This window comes from Salmo salar, chromosome 16 (genome assembly GCF_965601325.2).
Source record: "Salmo salar chromosome 16, fSalSal1, whole genome shotgun sequence".
Taxonomy (NCBI): Eukaryota; Metazoa; Chordata; class Actinopteri; order Salmoniformes; family Salmonidae; genus Salmo; species Salmo salar.
In genome coordinates, this window is record NC_138306.1 from 54,696,163 (window position 1) to 54,715,424 (window position 19,262).

The 19,262-nt window shown below is 46.3% G+C and overlaps 1 protein-coding gene across 1 annotated transcript; it reads left to right on the plus strand.

Moving 5' to 3' along the window:
• The first annotated feature begins 12,523 nt into the window (after positions 1–12,523).
• nppc (natriuretic peptide C) lies at positions 12,524–18,222 on the plus strand. The gene is made up of 3 exons (XM_014149863.3): positions 12,524–12,727; positions 14,235–14,527; positions 17,771–18,222. Exons 1-2 carry the CDS (start codon positions 12,635–12,637, stop codon positions 14,502–14,504), a joined length of 363 nt encoding a protein of 120 aa, XP_014005338.1. The 5' UTR covers positions 12,524–12,634; the 3' UTR covers positions 14,505–14,527; positions 17,771–18,222.
• The last annotated feature ends 1,040 nt before the right edge of the window (positions 18,223–19,262 follow it).

The following is a 19,262-nucleotide window of genomic DNA, read 5'->3' on the forward strand; positions in this document are numbered from 1 at the left end:
TCTGCCTGAGGGCAGAGCGGCAGGGGAACGCTTGTTTCACCTAAGACAGGGAATGAGGAGCGCACAGGACTTTGCTTTGGACTTCCGAACCCTGGTCGCCGGGGCGGGATGGAATGACAGGGCCCTGATCGACCATTACCGGTGCAGTCTGCGAGAGGACGTCCGTCGGGAGCTGGCCTGCAGGGACACCACCCTTACATTCGACCAGCTGGTGGACCTGTCCATCCGGCTGGATAACCTGTTGGCAACCCGCGGACGTCCGGAACAGGGTCCGTCAGTTCCATCCCCCAGCACCTCCGCTCCGACACCTATGGAGCTGGGAGGTGCTGCTCTTAGGGGAACCGGAGGGGCGGCCATTCCCTGCACCATCTGTGGCCGCAGAGGGCACACTGCTGGTCAGTGCTGGGGAGGTTCCTCAGGGAGTCGAGGCAGCAGGCAGGGAGGGCACTGTCGTGTCACCCCAGGTGAGTAGGCACCAGACTCACCCAGAGCTCCCTGTTGCTCACATGTTTGTGTTTATAGAATTTCCTGAGTTTTCCCCGCATTCCCAGCATAAGGCGCTAGTAGATTCAGGCGCAGCTGGGAACTTTATTGACCCTTCATTTGCACATAGTTTAGGGATCCCCATTGTTCCTGTTGATATGCCCTTCCCTGTGCACGCCTTAGATCGTCAACCATTAGGGTCAGGGCTGATTAGGGAGGCCACCGCTCCACTAAGCATGGTTACGCAGGAGGGTCATGAGGAAAGAATTAGTCTCTTCCTTACTGATTCTCCTGCATTTCCCGTGGTGCTGGGCCTACCCTGGTTGGCCTATCATGACCCCACTATTTCGTGGCAACAGAGGGCTCTCAAGGGATGGTCACGTAAGTGCTCAGGGAGGTGTGTATGTGTTTCTATCGGTGCGACTACGGTGGAGAGTCCAGACCAGGTCTCCATCGTGCACATCCCCTCAGAATATGCTGATTTGGCTCTCGCCTTCTGTAAGAAGAAGGCGACTCAACTACCAACCCATCGACAGGGGGATTGTGTGATAAATCTCCTGGTAGATGAAGCACTTCCCAGGAGTCACGTGTATCCTCTGTCACAGGAGGAGACGAATGTTTCCACCCTGTGCCTATGGAAACATATGTCTCCGAGTCTCTGGGGCAGGGATACATTCGGCCTTCCACTGCCTCCTCGAGTTTCTTTTTTGTGAAGAATAAGGATGGAGGTCTGCGCCCGTGTATTGACTATCGAGGTATCAATCAGATCACTGTGAGGTACAGCTACCGGCTGCCTCTCATAGCCAGTGCAATCGAGTCAATGCACGGGGCGCGCTTCTTCACACAATTGGATCTCAGGAGCGCTTACAACCTGGTGCGTATCCGGGAGGGGGACGAGTGGAAGACGGCATTTAGTACCACCTCTGGGCACTATGAGTACCTCATCATGCCGTACGGGTTGATGAATGCTCCATCAGTCTTCCAGGAATTTGTAGACGAGATTTTACGGGACCTGCGCGGGCAGGGTGTAGTGGTGTATATCGACGACATTCTGATATACTCTGCTACACGCGCCGAGCATGTGTCCCTGGTGCGCAAGGTGCTTGGTTGACTGTTGGAGTGTGACCTGTACGTCAAAGCTGAGAAATGTCTGTTCTTCCAACAGTCCATCTCCTTCCTAGGGTACCGCATTTCCACGTCAGGGGTGGAGTTGGAAAGTGACCTCAATTCAGCCGTGCGTAATTGGCCGACTCCAACCACGGTAAAGAAGGTGTAGCGGTTCTTATGGTTTGCCAACTACTACCGGAGGTTTATCCGGGGCTTTGGTCAGGTAGCGGCTCCCATTACCTCACTGCTGAAGGGGGGACCGGTGCGACTGCAGTGGTCAGCTGAGGCGGACAGGGCTTTTGGTCACCTGGGGGTTCTGTTTACCTCAGCTCCCGTGCTCTCATCCGGATCCCTCCTTGGCATTCATAGTGGAGGTGGACGTGTCCGAGGCTGGGATAGGAGCTGTGCCATCTCAGCGCTCGGGTACGCCACCAAAGCTCCGCCCCTGTGCCTTGTTTTCGAAGAAGCTCAGCTCGGCGGAGCGAAACTATGATGTGGGGGACCGGGAGCTGTTGGCTGTCGTAAAGGCTCTGAAGGCGTGGAGGCATTGGCTTGAGGGGGCTAAACACCCTTTTCTCATCTGGACTGACCACCACAATCTGGAGTACATCCGGGCGGCGAGGAGACTGAACCCTCGCCAGGCAAGGAGGGCCATGTTTTTTACCCATTTTGTTTTCACCCTATCCTACAGACCAGGTTCCCAAAACACTAAGGCAGACGCACTGTCCCGGATGTATGACACAGAGGATCCCACTCCCATACGTCCGGCTTCTTGCCTGGTGGCACCGGTGGTGTGGGAGCTGGATGCGGACATCGAGCGGGCGTTACGTACAGAGCCCACTCCCACCCAGTGTCCAGCTCGGCGTCTGTACGTTCTGTCTGCTGTCCGCGACCGTTTGATCTATTGGGCCCACACGTCACCCTCCTCTGGTCATCCTGGCATTGGTCGGACAGTGCGCTGTGTTAGGGGGGAAGTACTGGTGGACCACCGTGGCTAAGGACGTGAGGGTTTATGTTTCCTCCTGCTCGGTGTGTGCCCAGTGCAAGGCACCTAGACACCTGCCCAGAGGGAAATTACAACCCCTACCCGTTCCACAACGGCCGTGATCACACCTGTCGGTGGATTTCTTGATGGATCTTCCTCCGTCACAGGGAAACACCACGATCCTGGTCGTTGTGGATCGGTTTTCTAAGTCCTGCCGTCTCCTTCCTTTGCCCGGTCTCCCTACGGCCCTACAGACCGCGGAGGCCCTGTTCACCCACGTCTTCCGGCACTACGGGGTGCCTGAGGACATAGTTTCTGATCGGGGTCCCCAGTTCACGTCCAGGGTCTGGGGGGGTGTTCATGGAACGTCTGGGGGTCTCGTTCAGCCTCACCTCAGGTTTTCACCCCAAGAGAAACGGGCAGGTGGAAAGAGTTAACCAGGATGTGGGTAGATTTCTGCGGTCCTATTGCCAGGACCGGCCCGGGGTAGTGGGCGGCTTTCATCCCCTGGGCAGAGATGGCCCAGAACTCACTCCGCCACTCCGCCACTAACCTATCTCCCTTCCAGTGCGTACTAGGTTATCAGCCGGTTCTGGCACCGTGGCATCAGAGACAGATCGAGGCACCTGCGGTGGATGAATGGTTTAGGCACTCGGAAGAGACCTGGAACGCCGCCCATGTGCACCTACAATGGGCCATAAGGCAGCAGAAGGCGAGCGCCGACCACCACCGCAGTGAGGCCCCGGTGTTCGCAACGGGGGACCGGGTCTGGCTCTCAACCCGAAACCTGCCCCTCTGCCTGCCCTGCCGGAAGCTGGGTCCGCAGTTTGTGGGGCCATTTAAAGTCCTGAGGAGACTGAACGAGGTTTGTTATAGGTTACAGCTCCCCCCTGAATACCGTATTAACCCCTCGTTCCATGTGTCTCTCCTCAGGCCGGTAGTGGCTGGTCCACTCCAGGAATCTGAGGTACGGGAGGTTCCTCCGCCCCCTCTGGACATCGAGGGGGCCCCGGCGTATGCTGTTCGAACCATCATGGACTCAAGGCATTGGGCGAGAGGCCTTCAGTACCTCGTGGAGTGGGAGGGGTACGGTCCGGAGGAGAGATGCTGGGTGCCGGTGGAGGACATCCTGGACCCTTCGTTGCTGCGGGAGTTTCATCGTCTTCACCTGGATCGCCCTGCGCCTCGTCCTCCGGGTCGTCCCCGAGGCCGGTGTCGACGCGCTGCTGGAGCCGCACGTCAAGGGGGGGGGGGGGGGGGGGGGTACTGTCATGACTTCCAACGAAGTTGGTCCCTCTCCTTGTTCGGGCGGCGTTCGGCGGTCGACGTCACCGGTTTTCTAGCCACCACCGATCCACTTTTCATTTTCCATTTGTTTTGTCTTCATTGTACACACCTGGTTTCCATTCCCATAATTCCATTCCTTATTTAACCCTCTGTTTCCCCCATGGTTTTGTGCGTGTTTGTTCATTGTAAGTGGGTCTGTATTTTGTGAGCTTGATTATTTTCCTTCTTGGAATATTTGTTGTTTTGAGTAAAGTTCTGTGTATTACTCATCTCTGTGTCCTGCACCTGACTCCGCCTTACCTGCTACACCTAGGCGCATTACAGTATGATTTAGCTGCAACCAGGGACTAACTGGGAACAGAAATTGGCCTGGGCATTTCCATATTCTTCTTCTAGGCAACCATTATTAGACAAATAATGCACGGAATCTTACATTTCTGCAAAAAATGATCCAGTCCATATGGCATCTGCTCAAGCTTCCTTAATGGCCAGTCTGTTTTTGACCTGTACTCTGTAAAAAATCCAATTAAAGCTACAAGATTTCGAGTAATTCATTTTTTTTTTAAATTGCTCTCATTGAATGTATTTGCATTCGTCAAATGTCATGAAATTCATTTGCTTTATTGTTATACTCTTTTTTTCGGTGGCTCATCTTTTCATTGTATGCACATTCATGGTATGTGATTTGAATGTTTCAAAAGTCATTTAAACTGAGTGATATAACGTTGCCACGAGAAGCAAGATGAACCAAAGATGTTAAAATGTCATGACTAGCCACTAGCCAGGCATCACGAATGCATCAGGTTCAACTAATCAGAATCAACTAATAAGGGTTAACTAATTAGGTTCAACTAATCAGGATCAACTAATCTCAAATCCATTCTATTCATGTGATACTTCACACCTAGTAAATGTGTTGCAAATAACATTACAGTTGCTGAATCCTGTGTCATAAAGGCCACTTTCAAATGGATAAACTGTTGTTTGTCTAAAAACCCTCCCGTTTCCCTCATTTTTGCTTATAAAATATGTTCAAATGTAACTGTGACGTTTGGTTATGGAATTACAACAAAGTTGAAACAGTTCCACTTCTGCCTCTTCCATCAGTATCCCCACTGGCTTTCATGTGGAACTACCGCAATGCACCAATCAGCCCCCTCTTCTCCTTCCACCTAACCATGGCAGGCTGCCTCTCAGTGGCATCAGCCCCCTTCTCCCTAACCTCTCAGTGTCATCAGCCTCCTACCCCTCCTACCCCTCCTTCCCCCTAACCTCTCAGTGTCATCAGCCCCCTTCCCCCTATCCTCTGTGTCATCAGCCCCCTTCCCCTTCTACCCCTCCTTTCCCCTAACCTCTCAGTGGCATCAGCCCCCTTCTCCCTAACCTCTCAGTGTCATCAGCCCCCTTCCCCCTATCCTCTGTGTCATCAGCCCCCTTCCCCATAACCTCTCAGTGTCTTCAGCCCCCTTCCACTCCTTCCTCCTAACCTTTAGAGCAGCAGCCTCCTTCCCCCTAACCTTTAGAGCTGCAGCCCCCTCCCCTCCTCCCCTCCTTCCCCATAACCTCTCAGTCTCATCAGCCCCCTTCCCCTCCTTCCCCCTAACCTTTAGAGCAGCAGCCCCCTTCCCCTCCTTCCCCCTAACCTTTAGAGCAGCAGCCTCCTTCCCCCTAACCTTTAGAGCAGCAGCCTCCTTCCCCCTAACCTTTAGAGCAGCAGCCCCCTTCCCCTCCTTCCCCATAACCTCTCAGTGTCAGCAGCCCCTTTCCCCTCCTTCCCCCTAACCTTTAGAGCAGCAGCCTCCTTCCCCCTAACCTTTAGAGCTGCAGCCCCCTCCCCTCCTCCCCTCCTCCCCTCCTTCCCCATAACCTCTCAGTGTCATCAGCCCCCTTCCCCTCTTTCCCCCTAACCTTTAGAGCAGCAGCCCCCTTCCCCTCCTTCCCCCTAACCTTTAGAGCAGCAGCCCCCTTCCCCTCCTTTCCCCTAACCTTTAGAGCAGCAGCCCCCTTCCCCTCCTTCCCCCTAACCTTTAGAGCAGCAGCCTCCTTCCCCCTAACCTTTAGAGCTGCAGCCCCCTTCCCCTCTTTCCCCCTAACCTTTAGAGCTGCAGCCCCCTTCCCCTCCTTCCCCCTAACCTTTAGAGCAGCAGCCCCCTTCCCCTCCTTCCCCCTAACCTTTAGAGCAGCAGCCCCCTTCCCCTCCTTCCCCCTAACCTTTAGAGCAGCAGCCCCCTTCCCCTCCTTCCCCCTAACCTTTAGAGCAGCAGCACTGTGCAAAATACCCAAATGTAATAAACTGTTATTTATAGGACCGTAACAGCCTTGTAGTTTGTCTTTCACAAACCCCAGAGGAGGAACCGAGACACTCAATCCTCACTGAGACACTTATTGATGCAGCGGCAGAGAAAGACTACTGGGAAGCAGAACACACCCTACATTGCCCTCCCCTGGCAGCATGTGCATAGCTTCCTGCAGCAAACCAGTTTGGTTCATCATTTTATTTCGGCCACATGAAAGCTGAAAACTTAAGCGTATAAAAATTTTGTGGTGAAGAAAAAAAATTATAATAATCAAACTCAACCCAAGTCTTCGTCATAATGTCATTGGAAAAAATCTGTAACATCATTAAAATATATACGCAAAGAGGAAGAAGAGGACAAGAAAAACGTATGACACCACATTTGCAGCATGGCGAAAACATGTGTCCCTCGCTTGTTAAAATGTCAAAATAAAATAGCTGGTGAATTATTATTTATTTATTTTATATATATATTTATATATATTTTTTTACTTTTATTTAACTAGGCAGGTCAGTTAAGAACAAATTCTTATTTACAATGACGGCCTACCCCCGGCCAAACCCGGACGACACTAAGATGCAGTGCCTTAGACCTCTGCGCCACTCGGGATAAAAATGTTGAGAGAAAAAAAACAGGTCAACATGAGGTAAGAGTAGATTTGGAAAGAACATGGGTCGTGTTCTTGGATCAGCACTGTGTGTACAAGGCATATACTGTTGATGAGTTTGACGGAGTGTTCTCCTTCCATGAGAATCAGTGAGCTCCACCAGTTCTCACACTAAGGAAGACGGAGAGTGAGTGGTTTTTTCCAGAATGAGCCACCGCTGAAACCCTGCATTAGTTCATAGGAAGGCTGAGTGGGGCCTGCGTCTGTCCGTCCAAAGCGCGGGAAACAAAAACATGGCTTCTGTGGCTTGCTCTATGCTCAGTGAAACTGCAAAGGAGCATGGAATATGTAGTTGAACCAGTCCATGTTGAACCAGGTCCAGAAGCACTTTGATTGATTCCCTGCCTCCCACTGTCTCCTCGTGATGGAGCTGACCGCTCAGAAATGTAGCCCTCGTTGATGTAGATGAACACCACATGTCCGCTCTTATTTCTCACTGGCCGGCAGAGAGTATTATAACCCCTCCAGTTGGCGCATGACGATAGGCGACTATGAGCGTTTCCACACCACCTGTTGACAGGGAATATTCACCTCTGATCGGCCTGGTTCCAAACCAACGTTCTCTTTTTCCACAATGGGCCTTTGTCATAGACAACGTTTGGCAGGTATTCAGGGGGTACGCCCCTGAAGCATGCTGATACCGTCATCACCGACCACGGTGTGTTACCCAAGCCGTGGCCAGGAGCACTGTCCGAATCCATCAAAGTCCACCTTCAGAGCCAATTTACACTGTATACTATATGTGGATTCACCTTCAGAGCTAATTTACACTGTATACTATATGTGGATTCACCTTCAGAGCTAATTTACACTGTATACTATATGTGGATTCACCTTCAGAGCTAATTTACACTGTATACTATATGTGGATTCACCTTCAGAGCTAATTTACACTGCATACTATATGTGGATTTTTGTCAAATGACCAAGTGTTTGGACCTGGTTCAACCTGGACTGGTTCAACCTGGACTGGTTCAACCTGGACTGGTTCAAACTGGACCTGGTTCAACCTGGACCTGGTTCAACTTGGACCTGGTTCAACTTGGACCTGGTTCAACCTGGACTGATTCAAACTGGACTGGTTCAACCTGGACTGATTCAAACTGGACTGGTTCAACCTGGACTGGTTCAACTTGGACTTGGTTCAACCTGGACCTGGTTCAACCTGGACTGGTTCAAACTGGACCTGGTTCAACCTGGACTGATTCAACCTGGACTGGTTCAACTTGGACCTGGTTCAACCTGGACCTGGTTCAACCTGGACTCAGGGGTAGACGTAGCATAGTAGATGTAAATCTATGAGACCAGGCTGCCTGGTTGGGTGTAATTGGTGACAGCTTTTCTCATTCAGGGTGGTATGGATGGGGGCTCTGTCTAGCTCCAGCCTGGGTTTCAATGAGGGAGAAAGTGTGGGAGAGAGAAGGGGGGGGGGGGGCATGCCAGAGTGAAGTAGATTTTCCTCTCTAGTAGTGAGTAAGATGGTGACAGGGCCAGGTTATATTCAGTAAAGCTGAATACTGTATAGCTGAATACTGTATAGCTGAATAATGTATAGCTGAATACTGCATAGCTGAATACTAAATATACTTAAGGTGGCAGTGGTAGCTTCAAGGTTAGAGAGATGGGCCAGTAACTGGATGTTTGTCTGTTTGTGTCCCAGGGCTGACAGGGAAATCTGGTGGGAGGAAGCTGGCAGCTGGAGGGTTGCTGGCATCAGAATCTTCAGGTGCCACCTACTGCATCGTGCCCTTCAGCAAGGCACGTAACCCATAACCTGCTCCGAGGGCATTGCTCTGCGGCTGAGACTGGGCTTCCAGCCTCGTCTGTGTGCATGTATGATGTCCAGGGGGTTAGGGATAACACACGAGAGAAAGAAGACATTGGACATTTGGGATGTATTGGGGTTGCATTGGGGTTGTATTGGGTTGTATTGGGGTTGTATTGGGTTATATTGGGGTTGTATTGGGTTGTATTGGGGTTGTATTGGGTTATATTGGGGTTGTATTGGGTTGTATTGGGGTTGTATTGGGGTTGTATTGGGGTTGAATTGGGTTGTATGGAGTTGTATTGGGTTGTATTGGGTTGTATTGGGGTTGTATTGGGTTGTATTGGGTTGTATTGGGTTGTATGGAGTTGTATTGGGGTTGTATTGGAGTTGTATTGGGTTGTATTGGGGTTGTATTGGGTTGTATGGAGTTGTATTGGGTTGTATTGGGTTGTATTGGGTTGTATGGAGTTGTATGGGGTTGTATTGGGGTTGTATTGGGTTGTATTGGGTTGTATTGGGGTTGTATTGGGTTGTATTGGGTTGTATTGGGTTGTATGGAGTTGTATTGGAGTTGTATTGGGATTGTATGGAGTTGTATGGGGTTGTATTGGGTTGTATTGGGTTGTATTGGGTTGTATTGGGGTTGTATTGGGGTTGTATTGGGTTGTATTGGGGTTGTATGGAGTTGTATTGGGTTGTATGGAGTTGTATTGGGTTGTATGGAGTTGTATTGGGTTGTATGGAGTTGTATTGGGTTGTATGGAGTTGTATGGAGTTGTATTGGGGTTGTATTGGGTTGTATTGGGTTGTATGGAGTTGTATGGGGTTGTATGGAGTTGTAAAAAGTAAGGAGGTTTTATTGTCACATACACTGGAGAGGTGCAGTGAAATTCTACCACTCTCAGGACTAGAACTCTACCACTCTCAGGACTAAGACTCTACCACTCTCAGGACTAGGACTCTACCACTTTCAGGACTAAGACTCTACCACTCTCAGGACTAAGACGCTACCACTCTCAGGACTAAGACTCTACCACTCTCAGGACTAAGACTCTTCCACTCTCAGGACTAAGACTCTACCACTCTCAGGACTAAGACTCTACCACTCTCAGGACTAAGACTCTACCACTCTCAGGACTAAGACTCTACCACTCTCAGGACTAAGACTCTACCACTCTCAGGACTAGTACCCTACCACTTTCAGGACTAAGACTCTACCACTCTCAGGACTAAGACGCTACCACTCTCAGGACTAAGACTCTACCACTCTCAGGACTAAGACTCTACCACTCTCAGGACTAAGACTCTACCACTCTCAGGACAAAGACTCTACCACTCTCAGGACTAAGACTCTACCACTCTCAGGACTAAGACTCTACCACTCTCAGGACTAAGACTCTACCACTCTCAGGACTAAGACTCTACCACTCTCAGGACTAAGACTCTACCACTCTCAGGACTAAGACTCTACCACTCTCAGGACTAAGACTCTACCACTCTCAGGACTAAGACTCTACCACTCTCAGGACTAAGACTCTACCACTCTCAGGACTAAGACTCTACCACTCTCAGGACTAAGACTCTACCACTCTCAGGACTAAGACTCTACCACTCTCAGGACTAAGACTCTACCACTCTCAGGACTAAGACTCTACCACTCTCAGGACTAGTACCATTGTAAGCAACATGGATCACATGGGTCAGGAGAATAATCCTAACAGAAAGAGAACTGTCAATTTACCCTCAACCTGAATGAAAATGATGACTGTTACCAATCTTTAAGACCAGAGACAATATCAAATGATGTTAGGTAAATAGTAAATACAGTAAGCAATAGTAAATACAGTAAGCAATAGTAAATACCGTAAGCAACAATTAATACAGTAAGCAATAGTAAATACATTAAGCAATAGTAAATACTGTAAGCAATAATAAATACAGTAAGCAATAGTAAATACAGTAAGCAATAGTAAATACAGTGAAGCCCAGCAATAGTAAATACGCGCGTAAGCAATAGTAAATACAGTAAGAAATAGTAAATACCCTAAGCAACAATTAATACAGTAAGCAATAGTAAATACAGTAAGCAATAGTAAATACTGTAAGCAATAATAAATACAGTAAGCAATAGTAAATACATTAAGCAACAGTAAATACAGTAAGCAATAGTAAATACAGTAAGAAATAGTAAATACCCTAAGCAACAATTAATACAGTAAGCAATAGTAAATACAGTAAGCAATAGTAAATACTGTAAGCAATAATAAATACAGTAAGCAATAGTAAATACATTAAGCAACAGTAAATACAGTAAGCAATAGTAAATACAGTAAGGAAAGGACTTATTTGGGGGAATGAATCTTTAGCCCTTTGGTATTTCGAGAGAGCAAATAGTGCCACTCTGTGGTCTAAAACAGAAGGTGCTTCAACAGAATGCGCCATAGCGCGAGGCCACCTCTCCAAAGTTCATCATATTGCTCGTCGATGGAATTTTTGCCTTAGAATGTAGGTCGGGCAAAGTGGTATAAGTGTTTCACATCTACACAGCATCATTTCTTCGCTGCATTTTCAATCGACAACCATGCACTACTGAAGTCAAGAGCGCGGCAACTTGCTCTTAAGAGAAACGCGCACTGCAGATGTCGAAAGACAACGTGTTTCCTTTATGAAAAAGTGTTAGAGAATCGTTTAAAATGTCTGTTTCTGAATTACAGTCCTGACATGAGTATTAGATTTGACCATGGTTCATTTAAGGTGCTTGTGCGTAACCGGAAGTACGCATAGGAAACGGAGCATCTTAACTTGGGCTCCGCTATGTTATCTCTGTCGCATCAGTGATGTTTGTGGGGTCTGACAGGCTCGACAAATCCAATGAACCATAGGCTTTTGATCGTGACTGACGGGTTAGAGTACACGTTATAGGGACAGCAGGCACCTATAAACGTAATGCTTGCAGTTGCATGGGAATCTCACGGCAGATTAAACCCATACATCTCCCGCAGGTCGATGCCCAAATGGATGCATTGATATAAAGTAAATGAGCATCAGTATCGTCTAATATCCACCAATTACTGACAATAACCAAGGAAACAGTCGATGAAAAGAGCGCATATTAGGCTACTATTCTACAGCAGGTCCACACGTTTCAATCTCATTTACAAGGAGGTTGGAGCCGTTGTAATTGCCTAGATCTTTTGAAGTCAAGTTTTAGAGACTCGGGTTTTAAAGTTACGCATGATTCATTATTTTCTTCACGTGTTGGAGCACAGGCTGAATAGGCCTATTTGTTATTATGAGTTAATGTATATCAATAGCAAATACCGCTGACTAACGAATGCATCATTCAAAAAAAAAAGGTACATTTCTTTACCAAGACAGTACATCTTTTGGAATGGTGTTTGATACATTCTCCCCCCCCCCCCCCCAATTTGGTAATTCTGCGTTAATGAGTGGGTTTATCATTACCTAACAAGTCAGGTCTTGATTTCTTTGGAACTCATTGTCCAACCTCATTTCCTCGCGGTGGGTGGTTGACATTTTAATATAGTATCGTGTGTCTGCCAATGCCACACTGATACAGTTGTGAATTACATATCATTTCTCATTTTCAAGCAAAGCAATTAAGTACTGTTTTGGTGGCAAACCAGTCGTAGTGATGCATGGTGAAACAGTAATGTAATTGGTTTTTTTTTGTTTTATTTCATTAATTTAAGCCATAATGACCAGTGTCCGTAATCATTTTAATTCATAATTTAGCATGACGCGCTCCTCAATAGATTACGCAGGTAGGCCTATGCAGAAAAAAAAAACGAAATTGGCAAGGTACAAGAGGGAGGGGGAAGGAAGACCATTACGCAGGTTGTCATGACATCACCAGCGGCTGGCTATAAAGCGGTGAGTAGTAATTCGGAGAGTTAGAGTAGCACTTGGGAAGCTTGGAGTAAAGACCGACGCAGAGACAGAGAACCAATTGGTTAAACAACCAATATCATTTATCGTATACTGAACTTCGCCAAAGAGGAAACCTTTACAACAACAGAATGAACATCTCACATTTGGTGGCATGTGGACTTATGATCACCCTGCTTTCACTGCGGACAGGGGCGAAGCCTCTGACACCGGCGCAACAGAAGGTGAGTTCACTTCATTGATGTGAGCGCTGTAATTTGTCAGTGGAATGCGATTCTTTGGAGAACTATATATGCATGGTGCGCAGCTATAGCTTAACTAATATTATTCACATTACGGTGCCCCGAATAACATCAACAACAGATGCAAGTGTATAGACTACTGGGCATGTATATCTTGGTATGCAGACTATCAATGGCCATGTATCATATATATATATATATATATATAGCCTAGGCTATACTATACACTATACCAAGACCATTGCATTTACATTACACCGCTCATATTGAAGATCGAGGTTTGTATCTTTCTTAACGTACGCATAGGCTATTACTGGAAGGAAATGCTTGCTTTTTTATTTTAAAAAACCATCAGGGCGATATATGGATAGATACTGTGTTCTACGGCGAACCTACAGCCACTTAGGCTACTTAATTGCATAAGGCTGACTATATTCATGCTGGTACCCAAGCGTGCGTCTTGAGAAGCGCTCGAGTGGACATAGGATACGAGGACACAGTGACCTTTACATGTAGACTACCCAAATTAGCTTTTGCGCGTCCTACATGTAAAATACATGTTGACTTAGTAGGCTATATAAGGCAAACAATCTTACATGTCTTTGAAAACGTGTTTTTTAAACCAGAAAACATCCCTTTCCCACCCGTAGAAAAAGCGCATCTGCCATCCAGAGACTCATAGCGCAAATATTTCAACGACAAAAACCATTGTGATGTCCTTCAATCAACGTGGAAAACTGATTGAATTTGCAAAAAGTCATCAATGTAAGGGAATTTAGTAATTGTTTTACCCAACTTTAAACCTAAATACAATGACATAGTTAAATAAATAAAAAAAGGTAGTTGACAACTCAACCAAATGTAAATGAAAACAAGACGCCGAACTGACTTCTGTGCGGAGTGGGTATTCCACTGCATGCGCACCTGTCTTTCCAGCTGCGTCCCATAATCCCCGGGACTGGGAGACTCATTTCTCACCAGTGTTTATCGCTTTATTCAACGAATGTGCAACAGGATAGGCTACACACCGTTTCCTATGTGTTAAAGCGCAACTGTAGCCCATGGCCACACACAAATTTAGGATTTGGTTTCAAAGGACGGCCCAATTAATTGCAGCATTTTATGTGATTTCTATTCAGTAGCTAATTTAGTAGCTACACGACGTGTTCTGACCTGTCTTTTGGTTCTTCCCGCCATGACTCAAGTGTAGACAGCACTGATATTACTAGATTTAGCCTATAATTGCGGAAAGGTTTGATATGGAACATAAATACATTTATAAGGCCAGTTGAAAACAAAAGTGTTGGGAAAAGTGCCGGATAGTGAGTTTACTGTTTGCCGAAGTAGGCAATTGATGTCCCGAATACGCAGATTTTGTCGTTAATCAGAATCATTCCCAGATGAGCAATCTGCTGACAGGTGCTTACACAAGTCGTTTCCATGGAGAATGTATTATCTAAAGCGGGTGTCTCTTGTTTCTGTATCTCAGTCTCTCAGAAGTTTGCTGGGGGAGGAACTGTCGGAGTTCATGGCGTCGGGCGAGAGAGAGCAGAGGCTGGAAAAAGTGCGCTCCCGGGTACGCTTGCTGAGAGACCTGCGCATGGACACTCGCGCCAAGGCCATGTGGGCGCGACTGCTGAACGACCAGCCCAGCGCACGGAAACACAAAGCAAACACCAAGAAAGGATCCGCGGCCCGGAGCGGCTGCTTCGGACACAAAATGGACAGGATAGGCACCATTAGCGGCATGGGCTGTTAGAGCAGGCATCTCAAGACTTGTTGGTAAGTAACCTAACCTAATCTCTCGCGCTATCTCCCTTTCTCCATGCGCAATTGCACATCCTGTGATTAATAAATCAGGAGGAACGTACATCACCACCACTTTAGGATGGGAGACAAACAGGCGAATGTTATATATATATATATATATATATTTTAAAGACCATTGGAAAACAACCTAATTTGAAGACAGTTCTATTGGCCTACTACAAAATCCCCATTGTAACTCCTGTGAGAATTTCAGATGAGTCACCAATAGACTACTGACTGTAAAAGCGTTGAACAGTTTGCAGTAAATACCCATGTTTTAAATTTGTATTTATTTTTATTTAACCTTTATTTAAGGATAAATGTATGCTCGTGGAGGTGATGAGGTGGCCCCTTGTGAACATGTCAGACTGGCAACATGTTGCAATTTCTCAACCTGGACCAGACCTTTCAGAGGGCAGGTCCTCAAAATAAATAAATAAATACATTCATTCATTTCTCGATATTCATAAAAATCAAGCTAGCTCACTAGCAGAGTTACATTCATCATCAACATCAATGATCCGCTGATAGCCCACCCTCCCGATGTAAATCATGCATTTAGGAGGCACTGTAACTAGCTTGCATTTGTGATGAGTGTGTTGTTGCGGAAATAAATTGGCCTATGCTCAAAAATGTTAAAATGTTGTGACTTATCTTCAATGCTCTCAAATTCTTAAATAACGACTTCATAATATAGCCTAGTATTCGTACTATTTTAACTCACAGTGGCTTGTTAGCTAGAGTCTAGACTACCTGTGCAACTCCTGACAGAAGAAGGGATGGAGTTGGACCGGAAGGTCGTAGATGCAGCGGCTCCTCGCTTTGTCTTTCTGCCTCTCTCTGTTTCGCGTAGCAGCCAACCAGATCCAATAATGATGATTATGTAAATCAAGTGTTATTCAGTGTCAATCAAATGTTATGCTGCTGTGGCAGTACAGTTGATATTTACACTAAGTAGCAAGCTACACGCGATCGACCGGTCACCGCATCTCAAGCCATGCATGTTTGGATTCTGGGCATGCGAGCTCCGTACAGGGCAGGCCACCAACGGACGGGTAAGGGTGGCGAACTTGACGAAGTCACGACTAATTGCGGGCAGAACAACAACGACAAAAATGTATACAAAAAAAATATTATTCCACCACCAATAAGGGCACTTGGCGAGTGGGAGGGCAAAGCGACAGGTGCTCGCCACTGGTAGACTCCTCCACTTGGCGCGTGGGAGGGCAATGGGACAGGTAGACTCTTATCTGTGCACGACACATGCCTGACCTCAAACTTCAGACTAGGGATAAATCCTACAGGCTAATCCTTTTGGTTTAGGCCTACTGACTAACACAAACACATCTTATTAAGACTGCATTAGGAAGAAGGATAGGGATGGACCTACAAATGCATCTGCTTCTTGATTGAAATCATGAACAATCAACTCCAAATTGACTTTTACAAGCTGTCCATCTATGTGCTATCTGCATATGCATTTCCTGTGTGGGACAGTGGGAGAGAGAATTTCAGGGCATAACGATGTGTCCCACTGATGCTGTAACAGAACATTGTATTGACTTGTGTTGAGGACAAAAGCCCCGTAAAATGAGATCACGAATCCCCTCTTGAAATGTTTGAAGTCTGTGGGAAGCGATCAAATTGGCCTTAGGAAGTCCATACACATTGCAGGACATCGTCATAAGTAATCATAGCTGTTGGCTGAAGGCCTAATGGGACAGATGTGAACACGATGAGGACATGTCAATGACTTCATAATTGTCCCACAATCCAGTCTGCTTTATCAATGGCCTTTGGCCTGACAATAAGATCTACATGTAGATGTCAGTGTTAGGCCAAAGGCCGTTGATAATGCAGAATGGATTATGGGACCAATTATGAAGTCATCGACCAGTCTAGTAGGTAGGGAGAGGAACAACTACACTGAGAGAGGGAGAGAGTGCAGGTTCCTCTCTTTGTAGATGGACACACTCACAGAAAACATCTGACACACACACACACACAGCACCCTAGGAGGAATGTTCCAGGAAACCCTTCCTTTTTGCTCAGATAGAAGAAAAAAAAGCAGAACATTAAAGGGGCGGTATGCAGAATGAGGTAATGAGGAAACCAGGTGAAACGCGTTAGCGCGGGGTGCTTGGCCTTCATGTGGTTGTGTGTGGCTAACAGTGAAATCCTGCCTGGGGGAGGGGGGGGGGGGGGGCTGGTGTGGCGCCTTGCGTACGCTGTGGCTCAGACTGTCTATACAGTATGTGACTAAGTGTGTATGTTTCTTGGGCAGACACCTCTCTTCCTCCCTCTTCCTCCCTTGTGAGAGATGAGAGGAGTATTGGGCAGTCAATTAAGGATTGTGTGAGAGGCAAGGGCTGGACTGTGGTTGGTTGGAGCAGAGGTGTGCATTGAGACTGTTTAGTTAGAGGGTTTGTTTTAGTGAGACTGACAGGATAGAGGGTTTGTTTTAGTGAGACTGGCAGGATAGAGGGTTTGTTTTAGTGAGACTGACAGGATAGAGGGTTTGTTTTAGTGAGACTGACAGGATAGAGGGTTTGTTTTAGTGAGACTGACAGGATAGAGGGTTTGTTTTAGTGAGACTGACAGGATAGAGGGTTTGTTTTAGTGAGACTGACAGGATAGAGGGTTTGTTTTAGTGAGACTGACAGGATAGAGGGTTTGTTTTAGTGAGACTGGCAGGATAGAGGGTTTGTTTTAGTGAGACTGGCAGGATAGAGGCTTTGTTTTAGTGAGACTGACAGGATAGAGGGTTTGTTTTAGTGAGACTGACAGGATAGAGGGTTTGTTTTAGTGAGACTGACAGGATAGAGGGTTTGTTTTAGTGAGACTGACAGGATAGAGGGTTTGTTTTAGTGAGACTGACAGGATAGAGGGTTTGTTTTAGTGAGACTGACAGGATAGAGGGTTTGTTTTAGTGAGACTGACAGGATAGAGGGTTTGTTTTAGTGAGACTGACAGGATAGAGGGTTTGTTTTAGTGAGACTGACAGGATAGAGGGTTTGTTTTAGTGAGACTGGCAGGATAGAGGGTTTGTTTTAGTGAGACTGGCAGAGGATCCGCTTTATTTTGTGTCCATATCTATATCCAGTTTTCTGTGAACAGAGCCGTCTATTTAGAGGTTTCTGTGAACAGATCTATATATTTAAAGCTTTCTGTGAACAAATCCATCTAACCAGGTCTTTTCTTCTTCTTTCTTCCCAGAGCATTCAGACGATGGGTTCGGACAACTTGGATTAAGTTGGTCCTCGCCTGAGGAAAATTGCCTAAAAGTGACCGATTTTTGGTACGAAAAGCCAACATGACCAACATATTCAAGGACTGAGACAACAATGATAAAACCAACCCATATGTATAACATAAAGACCAACACACAATACAAAATGGCGGATAAGGGTGGAAAAACTAGAAACCGCAAAGCTGTATATTGTCGCTGCTGCTGTACATTCGTGTACTTTCATTCCGCATAAATGTATTTATGTTTTAAAAACTATTTATATGTTTATAAAAGAGATATTTATAAATATGAGTTTTATTTATGCAACATTTTGAAATGGATGCAAACTGCAGGTCAATTCTGTTTGTAACCTTTTTTGTTGTTGTCCTAAACAGTTGTAAATGTTTTCAAAATGATTAAAAAAAAACCATTACATGCACGTACGAGTCTCCTCCCAGTTTCTGTATATGGGGAAAACATGTCTAGGGCTCTATTCAGTGAGAGTCTGAGTCTGAGGCTTTGTTCTGTGATAGTGGACCGCTTACATAGGCCAACAAATCTCTTCATTGAGTGCTGTTGTAAATTCTAACTTTTTAAGAGGGGCAAGTGAATGGACAGAGAAATACACAAACTGTTAGGCAAGACCAAATGCAAATATAGATAGTGTATACATAACTTGCTTCCTCTCAACAGTTTCATCATCAGAGTCAACCGTTGTTTCTTAAACTGCAACAGCTTTTAACATGGCAGGCTGGAGTGCTTGGATATCACCATTAATCCTCATGAAGGTCACGTATGGATGCAGGGGAGCACCTTTTCTAAAAACCATGTGAATGTGCGTATTCATCGGAACAACTACAGCAGAGGTATCCTTAATCGCCTGGATGTTGATCATTAGGGCACACGACACAAAACGTTTTGAAATGTTTTTACAATGGAAAAAAAAAAAAACGAAAATGAGCATTTCTTATTGGAGAAGTCCCTCCCTATTTCAATCTGTTCTCTTCCATTTGGTACTTATTGAACACAACCCTGCAACCAGCTTTAGATAAACAACCATTTCTTTGAACGAAGGCAAGTGTTCAGCTGTGTGATATTTAAACACAGGAGGGCAGCAGTGAGCAAATGTGGAATTCTCCCCAACTGTACAGGTGCATGAGCTGTATGCCAGTGAGACTGCGCTAAGGCAATCAGAGACCACTGAAAATGATAACATCTAGCTCCCTGCAACTCCCTGCAACATCTTTAGCACTGATTGAAGTGATTTCAGAATATGAAACCCATGCGGTAGCTGGGAGACAGGGTAGTCTATTGACAGAAACATTTGAGTGGTACGATATCGAACATGTAAAAATGGACAGACCTTCAAAGAATATATAGCAATACATGTGATCAATTTACTGTATTTACCATAATGCTTGGTGTAATCAACACCATTCGCCCATCTCATGGTCTCTCATCTCATGGTCCATTATTTTA

Excerpts from the sequence above, each read along its gene's own strand:
- nppc (XM_014149863.3), top strand. The coding sequence starts at position 12,635 with ATGAACATCTCACATTTGGTGGCATGTGGACTTATGATCACCCTGCTT. Across the intron at positions 12,728-14,234 it reads TGACACCGGCGCAACAGAAG|TCTCTCAGAAGTTTGCTGGG; the intron begins GTGAGTTCACTT and ends TCTGTATCTCAG.